We start from the raw sequence: 22,360 nt of genomic DNA, 5'->3' as shown, positions 1-22,360 counted from the left end.
TGCAAGGACTTGTACAGGCATGTGTACTACATATATAGTCAGTGCTACTTTACTCTCTTAATGAGACTTCTTGATGAAAAGTCACCAGTTTTGAAACAGTCCCAAAAGATCACTTAATTATCTTTAAAGTTAAGAACTCCTATGCTTTCTTCAAGAAAAATTTTCATCATGCAAATATTTTCCATAATTAAATCATAATAAAATGTTCATATATAAGAATGTATTTTCATATTAGAAAGTAAAATGATTAAGCATAATTTGTTGATCACTAGAAAATTAAATGTACCATTAACAATTGTTTGTACATGCACTATCAGTTTACATGTTATATAATATACAATGAACATTATGAAAAATGACAGATTGTCTCACGGAGAACATAATACAGTAACATTCTCAGTGTGTGTGCACTAAGATTTAGATATATTGCCTCCCTTTTAAACAGTTGCTTCAAACAGTCTGTATATAATTTGGACACTAACTGTATTTGAAGTGCAATAACAATTTTTCCAATTAAACAATGGACATAAAGTGTCTTAAGAATAAGTGCAACAGGCCAAGCTGTGACTTAATTAAAAAAAAAAAGAGTAAGTGCAACAAATTAAAGTTTGGATTTGCTGCTGTGGTTTAGGCACAAAGTCTTGCTCTGTATCTCTACATGTCTGAAACTTGCTATGTAAACCAGGGCTAGCCTTGAACAAGCAGCTACCCCCAATGTCTGCCTCCAGAGCACAAAGATTGCAGGTGTGTATCACTACACCTGACTAGAAGTTTGGATAGTTACAAACAAATGTTTCACAGAGAAACATTGGCAACATGACTTGCAGAGTATTCCTGTGTGTGGTCTTTAGCCACTCCCTATTTGACTTTTGATGCTAACTGATACAATCTCTGAGAGAACAAGTATTGAGAACTAAATAATAAGAATGGTTCATATATTACCAGGCACATATTGTTTTCAATAAATGTTACACTTCACAATTGTTATCATCATTATTCTTATTACTGGTAACACATTCACCACAATAAGGTAAACTAGAAAAGTTCCTTCTACAATATTCTCTATAGTTACTCCAAGTTAAAATATCTGTTCCTAGTGTCTGGATAACAAGATTCATTATACTTTCTTCTCTGGATATTTACTTTTATACACACACACACACACACACACACACACACACACACACACACGGTGTGACTGTTCCGTACCAGGATTAGTCATAATATTCCCCACTAACAGGAGAATGAACTGATAGTTTATGGCATATGCACTTAGTGGAATATCACACAATAAGGAGCAAACCATGCAACATCATGGATGTCAGTACAACAATATGAATTGCACATAGTGAAGGGAAAGAAGGCAAACACAAATAAACATGCTATATATCTTCATTCTGAGCTATGAATGTAAACTAATTTATGACAGTACTAATGAGAATAATGCTGCTTATCTGTTGGTAAGGTTAATAGCTGGAAGTGGACATCTCCTCCATTAGCACAGAACTAGGTCATGTTCTATATATTAATATGAGTTTATCAAGTATATACTTAAGGTCTAAGTACTTTCCCATACTAAATTTCATTTTGATAAAAATCTATTTTTAAAATTCTCCCATATTTGGTAAACATTAATGATAAACCATAATCACAAAATAGAACACTTTCTTCTAACAGGTGGATATTGTAGCTAATTCAAATACAGTGTTAAGATTTTAAGGAAATTTTACACATATACATCTTAAAACATTGATGTGAGATTCCCGTCTGTATGCTGTGAATATCACTAGTTAAAAAAGTAACTATCTTAAGCCTGCACAGGGCAGAATATAGGTAGGTGGAGAAAACTAAGCTGAATGCTGGGAGGAAGAAGGAAGAGTGAATGAGACACCATGTAGCTCTGCCAGAGACAGACAACGGAACTTTATCTGGTAAACCACAGCCTTGTGGCAATACACAGATGAATGGAGATGGGTTAAATTAAGATGTAAAAGTAAGCCAATAAGAAGCTAGAGCTAATGGGCCAAGTGATGTAAATAATATGGTTTCTATGTGAGTATTTCAGGAGTCTGGGTGGCTGAGAAATGAACAAACAGCCTCCTAAAACATATTGGCAACCAACGTAGGGCCATCATGTATTAATTTGCAAAAATTTATAAAAAATAATGCAAACCAGGAACAGGTTAGGTTGTTTGCACATTAATATTTGCAAATATGTACGTGTTTTGTGCCAGAGTCTTGCCTTATAACTCAGGATAGCTTCAAATAGATAGTCCTCCTGCATGCTTGTGATTATAGGTTTATGTCACCATACCACAAAAAGCTAGTTAATTTGATAAAACAGGTAAAATAATTTATAAGATGAAGTTGTTTTAACACTATACTATCATTTTGATACAAGATGTAAGTCCATGAACTAGAAACAAATATTCAGCACTCTCAAAATGAAATAAGCTTTCCTATAAAAGGAACTACTATGGATTTAATATGGGAGAAAATTACAAGTATTTACATGTATGCACTTTTGTCTACAATTACAGAAAGTTTTAATTATTTTATCACTGTGTGTTGATAGGCATGTAGGTGCACATACGCACATGAATTAGGATGCCAGAGGATAATCTCAGGGAGTATTTCTCAGAATATTGGAGACAGTCTCTCAAAGGCTGGGAGCTCTCTCATTAAGCTAGACTCATTAAGCTAGTCAGGGAGCTGGATGGATCAGCATGCTTCTGAGTTCTCAGATTAAACTGCTGGATTATAAATGCAGCTTTTTTATTTGGCTTCAAGGCATCCAACTGCTGTTCTTGCACTTGTATAAACCCTATACAAATTGAGCCATTTTCCCCACCTATGGCCAGGCAATCTTAAAAGACTTCATTTGTATCAATAATTATTAGATCAATACTCACCAACTCTTTTCTAAGTTGAATAAAAAATTGTTTGCATTTAAAAGAAATTTTTACAATCTTCAACCTGCATAAAAGAGAATTAGAGTGTTCAAAATTACTGGCTAAATATGAAAATATTAAAAGATTTGGAAATTTATAGGTATGATTTTTTCATATTTTATGGTTTTTGAAAGTTTTATACATTTATACCTCCAACTCCCTCTGATACTACTACACTTTCTACTTCCTAACTTCATGGCCTCATTTTAATTTTGTTTTTGTTACTAATAACCCCAAATTCAATTACTGCTGCCCATGTGTACACAGTGGCCATGATCTTACATTTAATGTGTGCTAATTTTTCACATTTTGTCATATAATCTCTAATACATATATCAATAATGTAAAGTTTATGGAGCTTCCTAGAAAACAACAAAAAAAATCTAGGTGCTCAATTGAGAAAATTTTTAACCAAATTCTACCTTCTATGAATTACATATTTCCCAATTTTCTATTTTCAGAAATATTCACCAAAATTAAAATCTCAAATATAAATGACATTTAAAATTTTTAATATTACAAAGCATGCATGAAGGAAAGTGTAAAATTTTAGAGTTTTATAAAACTTTATCTTAAAAACCATAAAAAAAACTTATACATTACCTTTTAAAATATATGTAATTTATTTTTGTTTGTTATTTGAGACAGTCTCTCACTACATAGCCTTGGTTGGCCTGGAATTCACTGTTGTAAACCAGTCTGGTTTGCCTCTGACTTCACTGTGGCCACAACACCCAGCCCAAATATATGCAATTCATATAACACTAATTTCTCAATGTTCCATTAGTACAATTCTTGACTCAAGCTGGCTTGGCTTCTTATAATAACCATATAAAAATCATAATACTCAGATCTTTTTTGGCTGTAACACTTAAAGGCTATGAGGCCAAAGAGACTGGATCTTAGTAAAATCTGATTTGGGACCTAATTTTCTAGTATTTCTAAGATTTGACAGTGGTTCTAAGTTTTGATCTTCATGACTCATACCTGTATCTATTAAGAAGCTCTCAAAGAATAAAGTTCTCCAATCTCAGTCACTTCAGAAGACAAATGTACCAGTCATACTTAGGCAGATCCTTTTAGAGTGGGGAAATATAAGTTTAGGTATGAACTTTGTGTTGCTGGGGGACTGAACCCAGGACTTTACACATGTCAGTCAAGTGCTATAATACTGTGCTAAATTCCCAGACCCAGGTTGAAATTTATTATTTTTCTATTATATCTTGTGCTCTTACTTCATAAATAAATAACAACATGGATATATTATTTTCTCATATAACAGAGGGTATTATTTCCAGAAAGTAAAAAGACTGTATAAATAGCCTGTATTTGTGGAAAGAAAGTAATTTAAAAACCTATACAGAACTACATATACTTTTAAATTTATACATTAACATTAAGAATCATCATGCAAGCAACAAATAAAAACGTTATTCATTTCTAAATGGACGAGAAAGAAAGTACAATCTAATTCTAGTCATCTTCATTTTACAAACACCAGAAAACATCAAACAATACAAAATTTTACACTGGATGATGGTCTTTAACAAAAGTCTACTTGTATGACTTGTGTTTCTTACAAACATATTCTATCAAACAATGAATAACAGTTGTTTTATATAATAAGATAGCTATAATATAATACTTCTTCCTTTGATTTACGTGTTCTTAATATATCTTCTATAGTGAATTCTACCAATCTGTCTCTTTATGTTTCTTATATACCTCTTGTAAATAGAATATACGTAAAACTTTCAATCCCTTCTGAGTATTTCAAAGAGGATAGGTGAAACATCAATAGCACATAAAAAGATGGTCAACATTATTAGCTATAAAAGAATACAGATTAAAATTAAAATGAGATATGATTTGGTACCCAGCAGGATGCCTTTAAGTCAAAAGACTAACAATAAATGGTAGGGAGACTATGGTGAAATTAACCTAGCACATATCCCATTGGGGATGGAAGGTGATAGATACCACAGTTTGAGAAAAAAGCCTGGCGAACTTAGAAATTCTAATCCTTTGTATATGCCCCCAACCAATACTTATACAAATACGCAGTGGAGCACCAGTCTTTAAAGCCAAAGGAACGGCTCTCTGTTCCTCCCTGTTCTAGAGACAGCCCCTTCTTTTCGTGCAGTGCCAGCCTCGTTCCAGAGACATGACGGTGAAGGTCAGAGTGAACGGATTTGGCCCTATTGGACGCCTGGTTACCAGGGCTGCCTTCACTTCTGGCAAAGTGGACGTTGTTGCCATCAATGACCCTTTCATCTACCTCAACTACATGGTCTACATGTTCCAGTATGACTCCACCCCTGGCAAGTTCAAAGGCACAGTTAAGGCTGAGAATGGGAAGCTTGTCATCAACGGGAAGGCCATCACCATCTTCCAGGAGCGAGATCGCGCCAACATCAAATGGGGGGATGCTGGCGCTGAGTATGTTGTGGAGTATGTTGTGGAGTCGACCGGTGTCTTCACCACCATGGAGAAGGCTGGGGCCCACTTGAAGTGTGGGGCTAAAAGGGTCATCATCTCTGCCCCTTCTGCCGATGCCCCCATGTTTGTGATGGGTGTGAACCATGACAATTATGACAATTCCCTCAAGATTGTCAGCAACGCTTCCTGTACCACCAACTGCTTAGCCCCCTTGGCCAAGGTCATCCATGACAACTTTGGCATCGTGGAAGGACTCATGACCACAGTCCATGCCATCACGGCCACCCAGAAGACTGTGGATGGTCCCCTCTGGGAAGCTGTGGTGAGATGGCTGTGGCGCTGCCCATAACATCATCCCTGCGTCCACTGGCGCTGCCAAGGCTGTGGGCAAAGTCATCTCAGAGCTGAACGGGAAGCTCACGGGCATGGCCTTCCGCGTTCCTACCCCCAATGTGTTCGTCGTGGATCTGACATGCCGCCTGGAGAAAGCTGCCATGTATGACGACATCAAGAAGGTGGTGAAGCAGGCATCCGAGGGCCCACTAAAGAGCATCCTGGGCTACACTGAGGACCAGGTTGTCTCCTATGACTTTAACAGTGACTCCCACTCTTCCACCTTCGATGCTGGGGCTGGCATTGCTCTCAATGACAACTTTGTAAAGTTCGTTTCCTGGTATGACAATGAATTCGGCTACAGCAACAGAGTGGTGGACCTCATGGCCTACATGGCCTCCAAGGAGTAAGAAGCCCGCCCTGGACCACCCAACCCAGCAAGGACACAGCAAGAGAGAGGCCCTCGGCTGCTGAGTAGTCCCTGTCCTAACTAACCCTTGACACTAAGCATCTCCCTCATAGTTTCCATCCCAGACCCCCAGAATAGCAGGAGGGGGCTTAGGGAGCCCTACTCTCTTGAATACCATCAATAAAGTTCATTGCACCCTTCAAAAAAAAAAAAGGCCCAAAAATAAACTGATGAACTGTGAAACAAAATGTGATGTAACTAAGTGATAGGGCATTATTCAGCTTTAAAGGGGGCACTGATTGATATATGCTCTAAGATAGATGAATGTCAAGAACTTGCTAACTGAGTCACTCAAACACATGGTATATTATCTCATTTTAGAACAAAATAGAAATACTTAGGGCTGGAAGTAAGAGGCAAGACAAGGGGTACAAAATGATTTATAACAAATGATCTTTTCGGGACAATGAAAATGGTTCACAATTATATTAGGTGATGCTGTGTTCTTTAAATATACTACAAGCACTGTATATTTTCCAGTGGAATTTATAAAGTATATAAATTATAAAGTTTAAAAATCAATTTTGATAATCTGCCTCTTTCAATCTGAAATGGTGAGTGCTATTTTCCCTGAAGAACTTAGTTTAATGTTTCTCACATGACAGGATTTCTTTAATTCTCTTGCTTCTGCAACTATAGACCAAGTTGATGAGTTTCATCTTTTAACACTTGCGAATATTTCACTCCATCATTCGTGGGCTTTCCAAAGACAAGTGTCATGTAATTCTTGTCCTTATTTCTCTGCAAAATGATGTTTTTGGTATTTTCATTGTCTTGAAATTTGCAGTTGAATCCAGATATGATTTACTGACTAAAAGGAATCAGGTAAACATTCCTCAGCCGAAACTTCATGTTCATCTGACAGGACGAAGACTGTGGTTACTGCACTGTGAGCAGCCTGAGTGCAGGTTTAGCTTCCGCAGGTGCCCTTATTCTGCCACTCTCACTGCCCCTGGTTTCCTTCTAGTCTCTTTCCATTGCTTTTCTTGCAATTTTTTAGCTGTAATCCCCTGTTATTAGACAGGACCTTTGTTGATACAGCCTGTAATATGTGAGTGGGGAATCCGGTTTAATCCGATGATTAAATTTAAGTGGCATCGAAGAAGTCCATTCCCTTAGCTCTCACCATGAAAACAGGAAAAGGCACTTGGTTCGTGAACTCACAAAGTTTGAAGACTCAGAAGATGGGACACCTTAAGTTTTTTCTTAATCCATTCTACATCTGCCACCTGGCAATGAGTCACCGCCACCTTTTAAGCACTCCTGATCATCCATTCCCTGTTAGTCACTTGTCTCCAACTCTCAAGGCAGGAGTTTACTCTGAGAAGAACTTAAAGAAAGTTGTCAATTTTCAGTTTCTTTTGGGTTTTTCTTTGTTGTGGCAGCAGGACAGTGAACACCTTACATGTCAGATTGGTTCAAGATTCCAGGTTATGAAATTATGCTCCCACACTTACGGTGGTCTTTCCAGTTCATTAGTCCAGTGGTTCTCCGTGCGGTTTGCAAGCACAGGCTGCTGAAGCTCGCTTGCTGGCAGGGACCTTGCAACTCCACAGACTTGTGGCAATAAATGTGCCTACAGCCGGTACCTCAGCCTTGAGGTTGGAAAGCTAAGGAATGGACTGGATCTAGCTGGCAAAGCCACGGCTTTAGTCCTACTGAGATTGCTTGGTAAATTAAAGACTCATGTGGTCAGAAAAACAGAGAGAGATACAGTAAAGAGAGCGTCAAAGTCAAAGAAAATTTTTAAATGTGGATGTGTATAGATATATTTTAGATAGGCATTCTTCATATTTTTCAAAGATTATAGAATATGGCATTTTAAATGTTTTAATAACTTAGGCCATTTCATGACTATGAGACACTCTGCTCCTGGCAGCACCAATCTACTTCAAGAGGAAGATGGGCATGGAAGAGGATCCTTATGGAGTTTGATAGCCATTTGGGCAAGAAATTGCTCTTGCCTGGATTATTGCATAAACTGGACACAGAGAACCCGCAGAGAGAGGACTGCTGAACTTGCCTAAAGGTGAGATGACCTTTTGGGGTTCCTGATTCATGAAAGAGTCTGCAAGACATTCTTCAGGACAAGCAGATAGTGACTGTCTTTGAAATTTCCTGCTTTGTGGAAATGTCTGAAGAAACTATGGGCCTGTAGGCTGAAGATGGATGCCCCAACGGTACAGAGGAACGGTACAGAGGCAGAGAGATATCTCTGTCATTTCTAGAGTTTTGATTTCTTGTTTGCTTAGGTAATATTATATCCTTCTGGACTCTTTGAAGGAGTTGAAGAATAGTTATAGTTTTCCTTAGTTATGATAGATTATTATAATTTTTACTTGATAATTGTTTTGTTATATGTAATTTTGCTATGTAAGTTAAAGCCTTCCTTTTTTTTTTTTTTTTAACAGAAAAAGGGGAAGTGATGTGGGAGTGTCATCAATCTGTTGATTTCATTGGTTAATTAAATAAAGAAACTGCTTGCCCTGATAGGTTAAAACATAGGTGGGAGGAGTAAACAGGAGGAAGATGGGAGGAGTAAACAGAATGGAATGCTGGGAGGAAGAGGAAGTGAGCTCAGACCCGACAGCTCTGCTTTCTGGAGCAGAGACGCCATGCTCAGCACTCCCGGGTAAACGTGATAGCTCTGCGCTCTGAGGCAGACGCATGAAGCTCAGACCCAGGATGGACGTAGGCTAGAATCTTCCCGGTAAGTGCACCTTGGGTGCTTACACACATTATTAGAAATGGGTTAGTCCAGGTGTGAGAATTAGCATAGAAGAGGCTATATAGAAATGGGCCAAGCAGTGTTTAAATGAATACAGTTTGTGTGTTGTTATTTCGGGCATTAGCTAGCAGGCGGCCGGGGTGCTGGGGATGCAGCCCCGCTGCACTTATTACTACAGTTCTCAACCTTCCTAATGCTCCGGCCTTTAATACAATTTCACATGCTTTCGTGACACCCTCCCCCAAATCATAAAACTATTTTCAGTGCTACTTTCTAACTGAAATTTTGCCACTGTTATGAATCATAATATAAATATTTTTGGAGACTGAGGTTTGTCAAAGGGGTCACAACCCACAGGCTAAGAACCACTGTTTATTAGTCCAGTGTAGAAACTACTTTTCAGATATTTATTTCTGTTATCATAGTCTTTACTAGTTCCAACACTGCTCAAAAGACTTTCTCAAGTCTCAGTTCCTTAACTATTAGCCTTGAACAATGAGTAAAGCAAGTTACATACATTCAATGATAGAGTCAATAGTTTCATTCCAAATATCAAACTAAAGCAAGATAATAAACCCTGCAAGGAAAATGTGAACTTCTGTAGCCCAATGTGAGGCTTTTGGGTAAGATGATGGAATCATGTGGGCTCAAAGGGTTGAGCAGTCAGACCCCTCCAGTTCCAATACCTGCAATATATACATAGACTCAAACCAGTTCCATTCCATTTACTCCTGTAGCGTTCCTACATTGGACATCCCTTGGTCCATCAACAAAATCTTAGAATCTCCATTGAAACTGGGACTTCACTTTCACAACTTCACACTTTCACAACAAGAGGCAGTAGCCTCTTGGCCACTTCTTTTTAATGGGACTCTAACCCTCCCACATATTAACTGACTTTAGCAGATCTCTAAAACCATTACACAAGACTGCAGGGCCTCCTCAATCTTATATCTTAATGCCTACAATGTCAGTATCAGATGCACAAAAGTGCTAATTTCTGTTGCCAACTCAGAATGGAGCTCAGTTGCAGCCTATTTGGTGACCCTGGGAAACAAGTTTTGTTTTGGTTTTTCAAGATAGGGTTTCTCTGTGTAACTGAACTAGCTTCCCTGGAACTAGCTCTGTAGACTAGGCTGGCCTCCAACTCAGAGATCTGGCTGTCTCTGCCTCCAGAGTTCTGGGATTAAAGGCGTGTACCACCACTACCCAGCCACAGTTGCTTTTGAGCAAGGAATCCCTTGAGCAATATTCTCAGTTTAGGTTTTCTCTTTTGAAATAAATTTGCATTTTCCACAAGATGGAGCCTTCAGTATTCTTGGGATACCATTCCTATGAAAACAGTGTGAAGGATTTTCTTCACTGGGCCTACTCTCTAATGATCACAGCTCTTTGAGCCTGTCTTTTCCGTAGTTTCATACTTGCTCATACTCTTCTTCACAGACCTCCACTTTTCATCTCTCTGCTCCACTTTTTACTCTTGGTTATTGTAGGCTGGAGAAGGCTATAAACAGCAAACAACACAATACTGCCTTGAAATTTCCTCTACCAAATAAATTAGTCCATTCCTTTTCAATTTGTCCAGCTTAAGTTCTCAGGACATGAGCCAAATAAAGTTAGATTTCTTTCTTTTCTTTTTTTTCTTCCCAGAATGTAACATGAATGGCCTCAAGCCCAGATCCCCATAAAGTACTTGTTCCCCTTTAAGACCTCAGGAGCAGAAAGAAGGAAGAAGGAAGGAAGGAAGGAAGGAAGGAAGGAAGGAAGGAAGGAAGGAAGGAAGGAAGGAAGGAAGGAAGGGAGGGAGGGAGGGAGGGAGAAAACCAAAAAAGCCCGGTGGTGGTGGCACATGCCTTTGATGCCTTTGATCCCAGCACTCGGGAAGCAGAGGCAGGTGGATCTCTGTGAGTTCGAGGCCAGTCTGATCTACAAGAGCTAGTTCTAGGACAGGCTCCAAAGCTACAGAGAAACTCTGTATTGGGGAAAAAAGGTGGGGGGACACCTCATAAGCCAGGCCTCCACTATCCAGTATTTTCTGAATCCTGGCCTTCCACAATGACCCATAAAGTTCTGCTTACAGAATTCTGTGGTTTTTATAATCCAAAACTCTAAATTCTTCTACACTTTCCCATACAAACTAGTTCCACAGGCTTAAGAACCACAAAGTAATAAAACAGCAACAACTTTACTGCTGGCATTAACTGTCTGTATTAAGTATTTTTCTTTTTGTTATGACAAAAGTAACTTAAGGAAAGAAAGGATTATTTTGGCTCACAGCTTGAAATTACAGTTCATCATGGCAGAGAAGGCATGGTGGTACAGGCCTAAATGCTTGTTTCCATAGTAATTCTATTCCCATAACTTGACAAGATTAATTATCACAATTGGCTTTGGAGTCACAGAGGAGACATACCTCTAGGATTGTCTGTGAGGGGTTTCCAGGAGAGGATTAGCTGAAACCCATCCCCAGCAACCAGATATAAAGAGGTTTAGGATGTACTCCTGCCTCTGCTGCTTCTTTCTGAACGAGTTCATCTACGGATGCTACTTAACTCTTTCTTGACATTACATTCTAGAACTTCATTCTTCTGATACTGACTCAATAGCAACACCTTTCCAGGGAATTTCCAGGCTTTCAGTACTGGATTGAGACAGCTGAACTTCTCAGGCTGAACTCTAGGCTTCCCAACCACTCCAATAAGCAGATGGCCACTGAAAGGACTACCATGTAAGATAACCTAATAAATTCTATTTCTTTCTCTCTTCTTCCTCCCTCCTCCCTTCCACCCTCTTCTTTGTTCCTCCAGAGCACTGCATAATAGATTTTAATTTTAAAGAAACTGCCAGTTTCCAAAGTTAGTGTATCTTATTGCATTTCCATCAGTAATACAATGTTTCAAAGGTGATATATTACAAAAATCCTGGGATTAGAGCTTTTAAAAGAAAAGGCAGTTATGAAAGCTTCCTACGACATTTATTTCTCTTAGCTATCATATTTCTATTTTTATTCTATCAAAGTATTATTATAGTAACTAATCATGGAAGCCTATTAAAAATAATAAATATTGAGGGAAAAACAAGATCAAATCTTTTAGAAGATATACAAAAGAAACCTACTGATACAATGTATTGATTTTGAATTTGCTTCTTCCTCTAAATTCACTTTATTTAAAAGAGCTAAACCTTTGAATAACCTTGAGTACATTAAGGTTATTAATGATCAAAGTGATTTTTATAATCCTTAATTTATCACCTTAAGAAGAAACATGTTTTCTCTTTTTCCTTGCTTTGAGATACAGAAATCATAAATCATAGTGGTAGCCCATCTTGAACAATGAGAGCAAGGACAACAAACAGAAGATGGCAGAAGGATAAGACAAAGGAAGAATGAGTGTTAAGCCTTTGTGGAACCCACATGCTTTGCTTGTACTAATTTAAACAACCACAGTACTGGATCGTTGGTTCAGTAGCCATGCATCTTCCAGCTCATAAAATGGCCTTTCAATGGATGCATTTAAATAAAAACAGCAAGTGCAAATCTTATATCAGCCCCAAGTGAGAATTCTTATGATAATATTTGTATATTCTCTAAGAAGAAAATATATAATACTTTTAAGAAGCAATATTGAAACAAATTATCTTGGTATCTTTTGATTCATTTTCAGTGAGCAAAATAAAGTATAAATTGAACCACACATGAAAGCTGACTAGATTAAAACAGTTTAAAGGTTATTTAGTATGAATTAGTATATTTGGTAATATTATGATAAAAGCAAAAGTATTTGTAGAAATTCTTACCATGGAAAAGTATTCATCCGCATCCTGTTCTTGTAAATCAGAATTCCTCCTGACATCACTCCAATCATGATTTCATTGTTACTTTGATCCTTCAAAATAAACACATGACAATCTAAAATAATTAAACCAGGATTAGATTTTTTTAAAACATACATCGTGTTTTAAACAAAACTGAATTATACTAAACTACAAACCCAAACAGTTTGGTGTTGTCCCATAAAAGGCAAATTTCAAAAAGCTTAAATGTGGCAGTATTAAAATTCACTAATCTAGAAGCTGGAGAGATGCTTTAGCAGTTAAGTACTTGCTGCACAAGCATGGGAAACAGAGTTTGATCCTTAAAATCCCATGTGACCTTGGCAGCCCATCTGTAATTTCAGCCTTGGAATGAGGAGAAAAGTGATCCTCTGAGCAAACTGTCTAGCAAAACTAGCCATATCAGCGAACTCTGGGTTTAATTCTGCCTAACTGAATAAGAACAGCCATCAAGAATGATTCTTGTCATCAAACTCAGTCTCTATATGCACATGTACACATGTTCAGGTACATCACACATATGTAAGGATCTGTATACCACATACAGAGAAAGAGAGAAGAGAGAGAGAGGAGAAAGGGAGGAGAGAAGAAAAAGGAGGGAGAGAGAAAGAAGAGGAGAGAAAAAGAAAGGAGAGGAGAGATAAAGATAGAGAAGGGGAGAGGAGGGAAGGAGATGGAAGGAAAGGAAAAAAAATCATTGTCCTATGTAGTGAGGGGCAGAGGGACTGTGTCCCGCCAACCAGCTAGTTTTACCCGAAATAATTACATGAAAACTATACTCTTTTAAACACTGCTTGGCCCATTAGCTCTAGCCTCTTACTGGCTAACTCTCACGTCTTGATTAACCCATTTCTAATGGTGTAGCACCACGAGGTGGTGTCTTACCGGGAATATTCTTAACCTGCATCCATCTTGGAGAGGAGAGCTATGTTGACTGCCTGACTCGGCTTTCTTTCTCCCAGAATTCTGTTCTGTCTACTCCACCCACCTAAGGGCTGACCTATCAAAGGCCAAGCAGTTCTTTATTAATTAATCGATGAAAGCAACAGATAGATAGATGACATTCCCACATCATTTCCCCTTTTTCTGTTTAAACAAAAAAGGCTTTAACTTTTACATAGTAAAATTACATATAACAAAACAGTTATCAAGTAAGAATTACAGTTACAATATTTAGATCTATTTTATCTTTTATAATAACAAAGGAAAACTAAAACTAACCATTCTTCAACTCCATCAAAGACTCCAAAATGATATAATATTACCTAAGTAAACAAGAAGTAAGCAACTTCCAAAACTCTAGAAATGACAGAACATCTCGCTGCCTGGACAGTCACCCAAAGTTCTTTTGTACCATTGGGGCATCCATCTTCAGGCTTCAGGCCCATAGTATCCAGCAGACTTTTCCATGAAGCAGGAAATTTCAAAGACAGTTCAGTCACTTTCTGCTGTATCCTGAAGAATGTCTTGCAGACTCTTTCATGAATCAGGAACCCTGAAAGACCATCTCACCTTTAGGCAAGTTCAACAGTCCTTTCTCTGCGGGTTCTCTGTGTCCAGTTTATGCAACAGTCCAGGCAAGAGTAGTTTCTTGCCCAAATGGCCATTAAACTCCATAAGTAGCCCTTTGATGCCCATCATCCTCTTGAAGTAGCTTGTGCTGCCAGGAGCGGGCATGTCTCATTGTCATGAAAAGCCCTAAGTTATTAAAACATTTAAAATGCCACATTCTGCAGTCTTTGAAAGATATGTTATTTCAAATACACTTTTGCCTGATATCCAATTAAAACTTAAGTTTTCTTTCTGTGTTCCTCTTTTTGGAAAATTCCCTTTATATTTACTGAATGATCTTTTGAGGTCTTAGTATGCATATCTAAGACATAATGCCTTCTTTGGTCTTTAAAAAATATTTTGGAGCCTGGCAGTGGTGGTGCACCTTGAGTCCCAGCACTTGGAAGGTAGAGGCAGGCAGATCTCTGTAAGTTTGGGGCCAGCCTGGTCTACAAAGCCAGTTCCAGGACAGTCAGGACTGTTTCACAGAGAAACCATGTCTCGAAAAAGCAAACAAACAAACAAAAAATATTTTGAAAACAATATATTACTATATATTTATGCTGGCCTGGATGAAGAATCTTACCTCAAGTTCACAGTGCACACATGATAAGTCACCATGTGGGACAGTTTTTGTTTGGTTTGGACAAAACATGTTCCTAAATAGCTAACCACTTAAAATTTAAATACCTTTAACCTGACCCTCTACATTTAGTACTGTCTAAGAAACTTTTTACAATCTAACAGTTTAAACAAGTGAAAACTACTAATTAAATCAACATAACAATACAGTTTGTTATATGAGATTTAGTAACCTTGCATTTAAATTTTTAAGGTTTAATATTTTTGTATTTAATGGCCAAGAATCTCTGCAGAATAAAAATCACTTAGAAAACTGCAAATGAGTAGAACTCCCTTTTCTGACCAGTTTAAAGCATAAACTAGTCCAAAAAAATGTAGTTACATCAGTTGTAAACTTCCATGTAATAAAAAGCAAAACCTAGCTGTACAAACACAATGAGAGTATGTAATAAACCTAATCTCTAAAATAATAAGCCCAAAGGAAAATGAAGGGTTATTTTTTAAAAACAGCAAGAAGTTCAAGGGACACTTAAAGAATTACAAGATATCAATCATTTGAGGAAACCAAACCATCAGGTCTTTTAAAAAGTGAGACAGACATATGATCTATGAAACATAAGAAGTAGAGTTCACTGCTCCAAACCTGATCAGGGGAGGCCCTGAAGGACAAAGCACTAGAGGACAGAACTATGAGTAAGGACTTCTGCAGTGGACTCTGTACCTCCATGTGCCTGTTTATCAAGGTAAATTCAATAATGTATCTAAGGAAAATCAAGGTTTTTCCCTTTCCTCCCCATTCCACCTAATACTAGCCTAATTAGCCTCAAGAATAAAAACTCCACTGTTGACTCAACTGATGACTATAATTCTACTGAAAAATGGTTATACTTTAGGTACTTGAAAGGAATTTAAATCTTGATAACTCACAAAAAGGAATATAGCTACAGTCATTCACAGACACCAGGAAGAGGGTAACAACTTCTGAAAGGAAAAATGTTTCACACAAGATAAACATTACACTGGGAAAGCCAGTAATTATAAATTCCACTTTAATAAAGAGATGTCAGACAAATACAAGCATGACACATTGATATTCTTTATTTGGGGCTTTACAAGTAAAAAATAACCAGTTCAGTGTTGGAAACCTTAAGAACAAGAATGAAAGTTTCAGTGATATGAGAGCATCTTGCATGATCACGATTTTCAAATATTTATACAAAAGTACTTTCCTAAAGCAACCTTATGTTTATAAAACACATATTCTAAAACTACTGTCCCCTTTCAGTCTATAAACATTGTTTTTACAACATAAACAACCACCTGGAAAAAATAAGAACAGTCTATGTCCACCAACTTTGCACTTATGCTATTGTGAAAAATTTATATTGAGAAGAAATTTTTATTGCAAATACGTCAACAGCAAACACAAATTTTCCTGTTACCTAGTTCTCTCAGGGAATTAAAATTTTGAGGAGTTGAGTTTGTATGGCTAAGAATAAGAGTACTTGCTCAACATACATAAGGCCCTGGTTCAATCACCCCAGCCCTGTACACAGACAAAAAGATTTTAAAATCTTTGAGACTAAAAATTGAAGCCCAACTCAACATCTAAGTAATTTTTCTTTACTTACCCTTGCATAGTGGAATTCAACTCCATAGAGTTCTAAGGTACGTGCTGTGTTTAGGTAATTAAATTCTGCTTCTGCAGGAGATAAGCCACTGTAAAGAAAACATCAGGTCAAAAACTAGATCCACTGTAAAAATTGTCAAATGACAAAATGATTATGTGAAGAAATGAAGAATCTAACTAAGCACCTTTTAGTTTTCTGTAGTAAGATCTGACTGACTCCACTAGCATACTTTTACCATATTAACTTCTTTATTTTCCAGAACTACAAGAATACTGTTAAGTTCTGGGGTTTATGAGGTCATGACCTTAATAGAGAACCTACTACCATTCTTTTACTAGACTACTGTAATTCCTCACTACATCCTTAAATTTTTCTTTATTGTAGTTAAATATAATTCTCATTCTTTCATCAAAGAAACTTCTTTTTACAGTAAACAGAGCCTATTACAGAAAAACCTGTAACAGGTCATAATACAGAAAAATCATAGGGGACCTAGCCCCACTAAATACATCTACAACACAACTCCTGAACCTAAGGCTCGGAGAACACTGAGGAAGAGGAGGTAAAGACTACAAGAGCCAGCAAACCAGGAAGTCTCCTGTGAGATTCTGTTTTCTAGAAATAATAGAAAAGCTTCACCCATGATACTTCAAGAATATGGCTGCTTAAACAAGACCTGAAAGATGGTGATATCAAAAGACATACTAATAGAGAAAGGGGAAATTTCATGAGGTCCTATCCACAAAAAACAATTAATGCCTGCTAAGAGGGGAAAAATTAGTCTTTTCCAGGGAAGAACCGTCCAATTGGTTATCGAATACCAAATAGTTTGTCAGTCCTTAGATCACATACACACAGGCCACACTAAGCAAGTTGTACTCATACATTTATGCGTATATATGTATATATGTGTGTATAATAGATTTATGTATTATATATACATAACTATAATAAAGAAAAAAGATATCAGTTTGAGAGTGAGTCAGAGGAGCAATGAAGGGAATAGAGGGAGGAAAGGGAAGGAGGAAAGTGATAAAATATTTTAATTAAAAATAATTTCTAGAGACAGTGGCAATTAGAAAGAAACTATTGGAAAGTATTACAGGCCAGAAGAGAAAAAAAGAAAAACAATAGGCAAGTCTTAAAACTTCTGACTGATCTTATAGCTGTTAACAAAGTCACTTAACTTCCAGATATAATTCTCAAATTTTTCTCACAACACAGTTTATCACCATAGCCACATGTAAAACCTACAGGGCACTTCAACATGCAACACTGTCACAGATACACAAACACAAGTATCAAGAGGTTTTTAGAGCAACCTTGTAGCCTTTAAATTTCTGTAGTCTTCAATTTTTCTACTTTAACCTTTCAACTATTCATTTCTTTTTACTATATATTTCAAAATATATAATAGATAGTATAATAATGACTGAAGAAAAAGTCATTTATCTGAGATGCTTAGAAGTTCAATTCCACAGGGTGGCTGAGGTCCAAGTTTCATATTTTAAAAATATTTCTACTGATTCTCAAAACAAAAATTTCAGGATTACTCTAAAATACAGTCTTTTTAAAAGGTCTACTCTATTTAATATCTAGTTCTAACGAACTTAGTTATATGGTGTTATCAGGCAATATAGCAGAGAATAATAAAGCTAAGATATCAACCTTTGCGTCACTGATATTGAAAAGGTCAATGCATGATCAAAATGAATGACCCCTCAACAACAATAGTCCTTCCAATTAAACTTAACTGTTTTTGTTTACAGAGCTGAAAAATCAGCTTTTCAAATTAGCTTGTGGAAATTACAAGCCTTGTCCTTATTTAAGCAACTTTTAATAGAAAAATTTTTAAATTCCAACTTACTCAGATAGGCTATATGAAAAGCCTTCACTATAAAGGGATGGTCTTTACAGGAAAGCAGCACACTCACCACATTAAACCACTCAGTTTAAATTTTCAAGTGATTATAGTCTAGAGCAGATCCAAGGTCAAAAATCCTTTTACTAGAAAGGATTAAATAGTATTTTTAAGCCTTCTAGATAAACTGTCTTTGTAGCAAGCCACATCCAACACAGAAAAAGATGATGATGATGTCTGTTCACATGAGTGCTCATTTATGAGTAATGGATTTCAGAAAATTTTCATCCTATAAAATATTTTCCTCCCGCAAGCATTTAAAATAATAGACTGAGCATGTAGCTCAATGGTAGAATACTAACATAAGCAAGGTCTAGGTTTTTTCCAAATATTCTGTGACATATTTACATATATTACATTTACAACATAAACAAATATATATTGTGTTACATTTAAAAAAAACTCATGTATTTGTCATGCTTAGCCCACTGGCTGTTCAAAATTAGATACTGAGTTGTTGTTTTCTTACTAGTCTGAGACACTTGAATTATTACCAAATGGCAATGAAAGTTAATATTTCTTTAGTGTCTACCATGTACTAGGTACCATCTTGAGAACTTTGTACATATAATTTCACTTAAGACTCAGAATTTCTGGCCAGTAGGAGTGGGCTACAATCACGATACTGGGAGGCAGAGCCAGGCAGATCTCTGAGTTCCAGGCTAGCAAGGGAACTTCAGAGAAATCCTTTCTCAAACAAACAAACAAACAAGAAGACTCAAAATTTCTACCTCAAGACACTTTAATTATCTCAAATAATTTGAGAAATAAAGCTTTGAACCACAATTAAAAAAAACTCAGACAGAAATTGGGGTTACGCCTGAAGGTTAGAAAAGCAAAACAGCCACTGGCTCTTATCACTACCTCAGTCTGAAATGGCAATCCTGCCTCCAGAATCTCAGAATGAGACTGTGCCCGATAGCTGTCTCCTCCCATTTTATAATCCTCTTTAGTTCTGGGATTAAAGGTGTGCACCACTACCACCTGCTTTCTATGGCCAGCTAGTGTGGCTACGGGGATTAAGGGTGTGTGCCATTGCTGCCTGGTTTTTAAGGCTGGCCAGTGTGGCTGTTTTAATTTTCTCATCTTCAGGCAAGCTTTATTTATTAAAATACAAAATGAAATGCCACTACAAAGCTTGCCTGAAGATCAGAGTTCTGAGTTAAGCCACTAGTTAGCCATAGCCATCAGGCAATGGTGGCAGACACCTTTAATCCCAGCACTCAGGAGGCAGAAGCAGAGAAATCTCTGTGAGTTCAAGGCCACCCTGGGCTACCTGAAATTGATCCAGTCTCAAAGAGAAACAGAGCCAGGTGGTGAAATTGATCTTTAATCCCAGTACTTGGGAGTCACATGCTTTTAATCCCAGCACTAGTAAAGTGGAGACAGGAAGGGATATGGCTGGGTTGAGAGAGAACTATGACAAGGGAGGAGAGAGGAGCTCAGCATTCAGTCTGAGGATTTATAGAGACAGGATTTTGCTCCCCTTGGTTCTGAGGATTTTGTAGAATTAAGAACTAGTGGCTGGCTTCTCTGCTTCTCTGATCTTTCAGCTTTCACACCCTATATCTGACTCCAGATTTTTATTATTAAGACCAATTAGAAACTGCGCTACAAAATAGAGCAACAACTATGATCAAAGTTATAAAACAGTGAGTGATCTGACTAGAAGTTCAAGCTAGTCTAACTCTTGTAACGACTTTTAGCCAATATGCTACACTATCTTTGTTCTGTCACTATTGTGAACCATAGCTTAAAGCAAAACTTGAGTCAACAACAACAAAAAAACATTTTGTTTGCTTGTTTGTTGTTTTTGTTTTTCGAAACCTAATTTCTCTGTATCACCATAGCTGTCTAGGAACTCACTCTGTAGCCCAGGCTGGCCTCAAATTCACAGAGATTCAGGCTGTCTCTGCCTGCCTCCTAAGGGCTGGGATTAAAGGCATGTACCACCACCTCCCAAAACCAATTCGTAAGGCCAGGTAGTCGTGGCACACAACTTTAATCCCAACACTTAGGGGACAGAGGCAGGTCGATCTCTTTGTGAGTTTGAGGACAGCCTGGTATACACAGTGAATTCTAGGACAGTATGGTACTGCAAAGACGCTGTGTTGAAAACAAAACAAATGTCTTCTTGAAAAAATGTCACAAGGAGCTGAAGAATTGGCTCAGCAGTTGAACTCAGAAGAGTATTTGTTGCTCTTAAAGAACAGTCAGATTCAATTCTATACATGGCAGATCACAGCCAGTCCCAGAGGTTCTGACACTCCTTTCTGACTTCCTTGGGTACCAGGAAGGCACGTACGTGGTCCATAGACATACACGCAGGCAGAATACTCATACACATAAATAAATAAACCTTTTTCAAATGTCACAAAAGATTAGACTAAAATAAAATCAAAGTTGAACACTACTGTGAATGAAACAAGTCAACTGCCTTTAAATGAACATTAAAAGAACTGCACTGGGTTGGTACTTTTCTCCTCAGTCATTACCAAACAGAGTTAAAATCTTTCCAATATCTAAAAACTAAGAAAATTACCAAGTCCATCATTTTGCATATTATAAATGCATTACTCTAAAATTTTCTTTTTTAAAATTAAAGCTTTATTTTATTTTTAATTACATGTATGTGTACTTATGGCTGGGTATGTGCATGTGAGTATGAATGTCCGTAGAGGCCAGAAAGGGCATTAACATCCCTTGAGCTAGAGTTAACACACTGCTGTGAGTCACCTGATCTGGGTGCTCAGAACTACACCTAGGACCTTTGTAAGGGCGACAAGCACTCTTAGCCATTGAGCTATTTCTCCAGCCACCTAAAATTCTTTCTTAAAGAATTGACAATGTTATATAAAATCAGATAGACTCAATTTATATATAATTTATAGCTGTTAAAGAAATGAAAGCAAGGCTCATATATTTTGTGAAATGAGCAATGAAATGCTTTTAGTGTAAATTATATATATTTCTTTATAATATATAATATAAATTTCTATACTATATAAACACAGCAATAAAATTAAGAATGATGTGAAATAATTCTCTTTCTAGAAAGATTGCCCATAAATCCTACCAAATAAGCAGAATATTAAATAAATGCTTACATATGCTGCTGATGTAACTTTGCAATTTCTTTTTCAAAATCTTGAGGTTGATTGGGAATGAAAGAATAATCTGAGAGGTAGCCTGGCAAATTTTCTGACTGATTGTAGTCTCCAAGTTCAGCTAATAAGAAAAAGAAAACATCATTCTTTCATAAATATTTTAATTGTACTCAAATCAACAATGTCATTAATATATATTTATGAAAGGAATGCATGTTTCTAGTTTAATAACATTAAATAAGTTGCAGTAAATCATGTATTCTTCTGGGTCTCAATATAGAAAATGTTTCAAGAATCAAAGTATTACTTGCTAATCAGCTGGACATTTCACTACATTCCCTCAGCAGTCTCTACTGCATTCCTACATTTAAAGGCGTTGTATTATCAATAGAGACTACAAAACCACATGCTACTTGACTTAAAGTAAGCTGATACTTACACTGAACAGCAAATGAAGCTAAAAGGGCAGCAGTATTATAAGGACAGGACAATCTAGTAAGACAAAAAAGAAAATACATAACCCAAGGATGAATATAATTTCAAATGCACTGTAGTTTACATTATACTACTGATTCTGGAAGTTTCCACATGCACAATTAAATTAACCACAATTAAATTAGTTAAGCTGGGATTTGTGGCATACATCTACGATCTCAACACTTATGAATTTGAGATGACTGCCAGTCTGAGGCCAACCTAGGCTACATAATAAGATAATGTCTCAAAAGAACTCCCAAAAAAGTCTGATAAAAGGAACTAATACTACAAAAACCCATTTTTAAAATGTTACAGCAATCAATCATAAGTTACTTAA

At 37.0% G+C, this 22,360-nt stretch overlaps 1 protein-coding gene across 4 annotated transcripts in view; it reads right to left on the bottom strand.

Annotated features, from left to right (window-relative positions):
- Ptpn4 (protein tyrosine phosphatase non-receptor type 4) overlaps positions 1 to 22,360 on the bottom strand; it is a 181,470-nt gene that overhangs the window by 80,585 nt on the left and 78,525 nt on the right. For all 4 annotated transcript variants that reach the window (XM_050124440.1, XM_050124438.1, XM_050124439.1 and 1 more), the window contains 5 exons: positions 21,986 to 22,038; positions 21,547 to 21,667; positions 16,519 to 16,606; positions 12,719 to 12,807; positions 2,913 to 2,976 (listed from right to left, as the gene is read on the bottom strand). In XM_050124440.1, coding sequence (XP_049980397.1) covers positions 2,913 to 2,976; positions 12,719 to 12,807; positions 16,519 to 16,606; positions 21,547 to 21,667; positions 21,986 to 22,038 — 415 coding nt within the window. The remainder of the gene's footprint in view (positions 1 to 2,912; positions 2,977 to 12,718; positions 12,808 to 16,518; positions 16,607 to 21,546; positions 21,668 to 21,985; positions 22,039 to 22,360) is intronic.

The sequence above is a fragment of the Alexandromys fortis genome, unplaced genomic scaffold (assembly GCF_014885135.2).
Source record: "Alexandromys fortis isolate MF-2015 unplaced genomic scaffold, M_Fortis_MF-2015_v1.1 scaffold_232, whole genome shotgun sequence".
In the NCBI taxonomy this organism is placed as follows: Eukaryota; Metazoa; Chordata; class Mammalia; order Rodentia; family Cricetidae; genus Alexandromys; species Alexandromys fortis.
The sequence above is the reverse complement of the archived record's forward strand: the minus strand, read 5'-3'. Positions and strand labels throughout refer to the sequence as shown.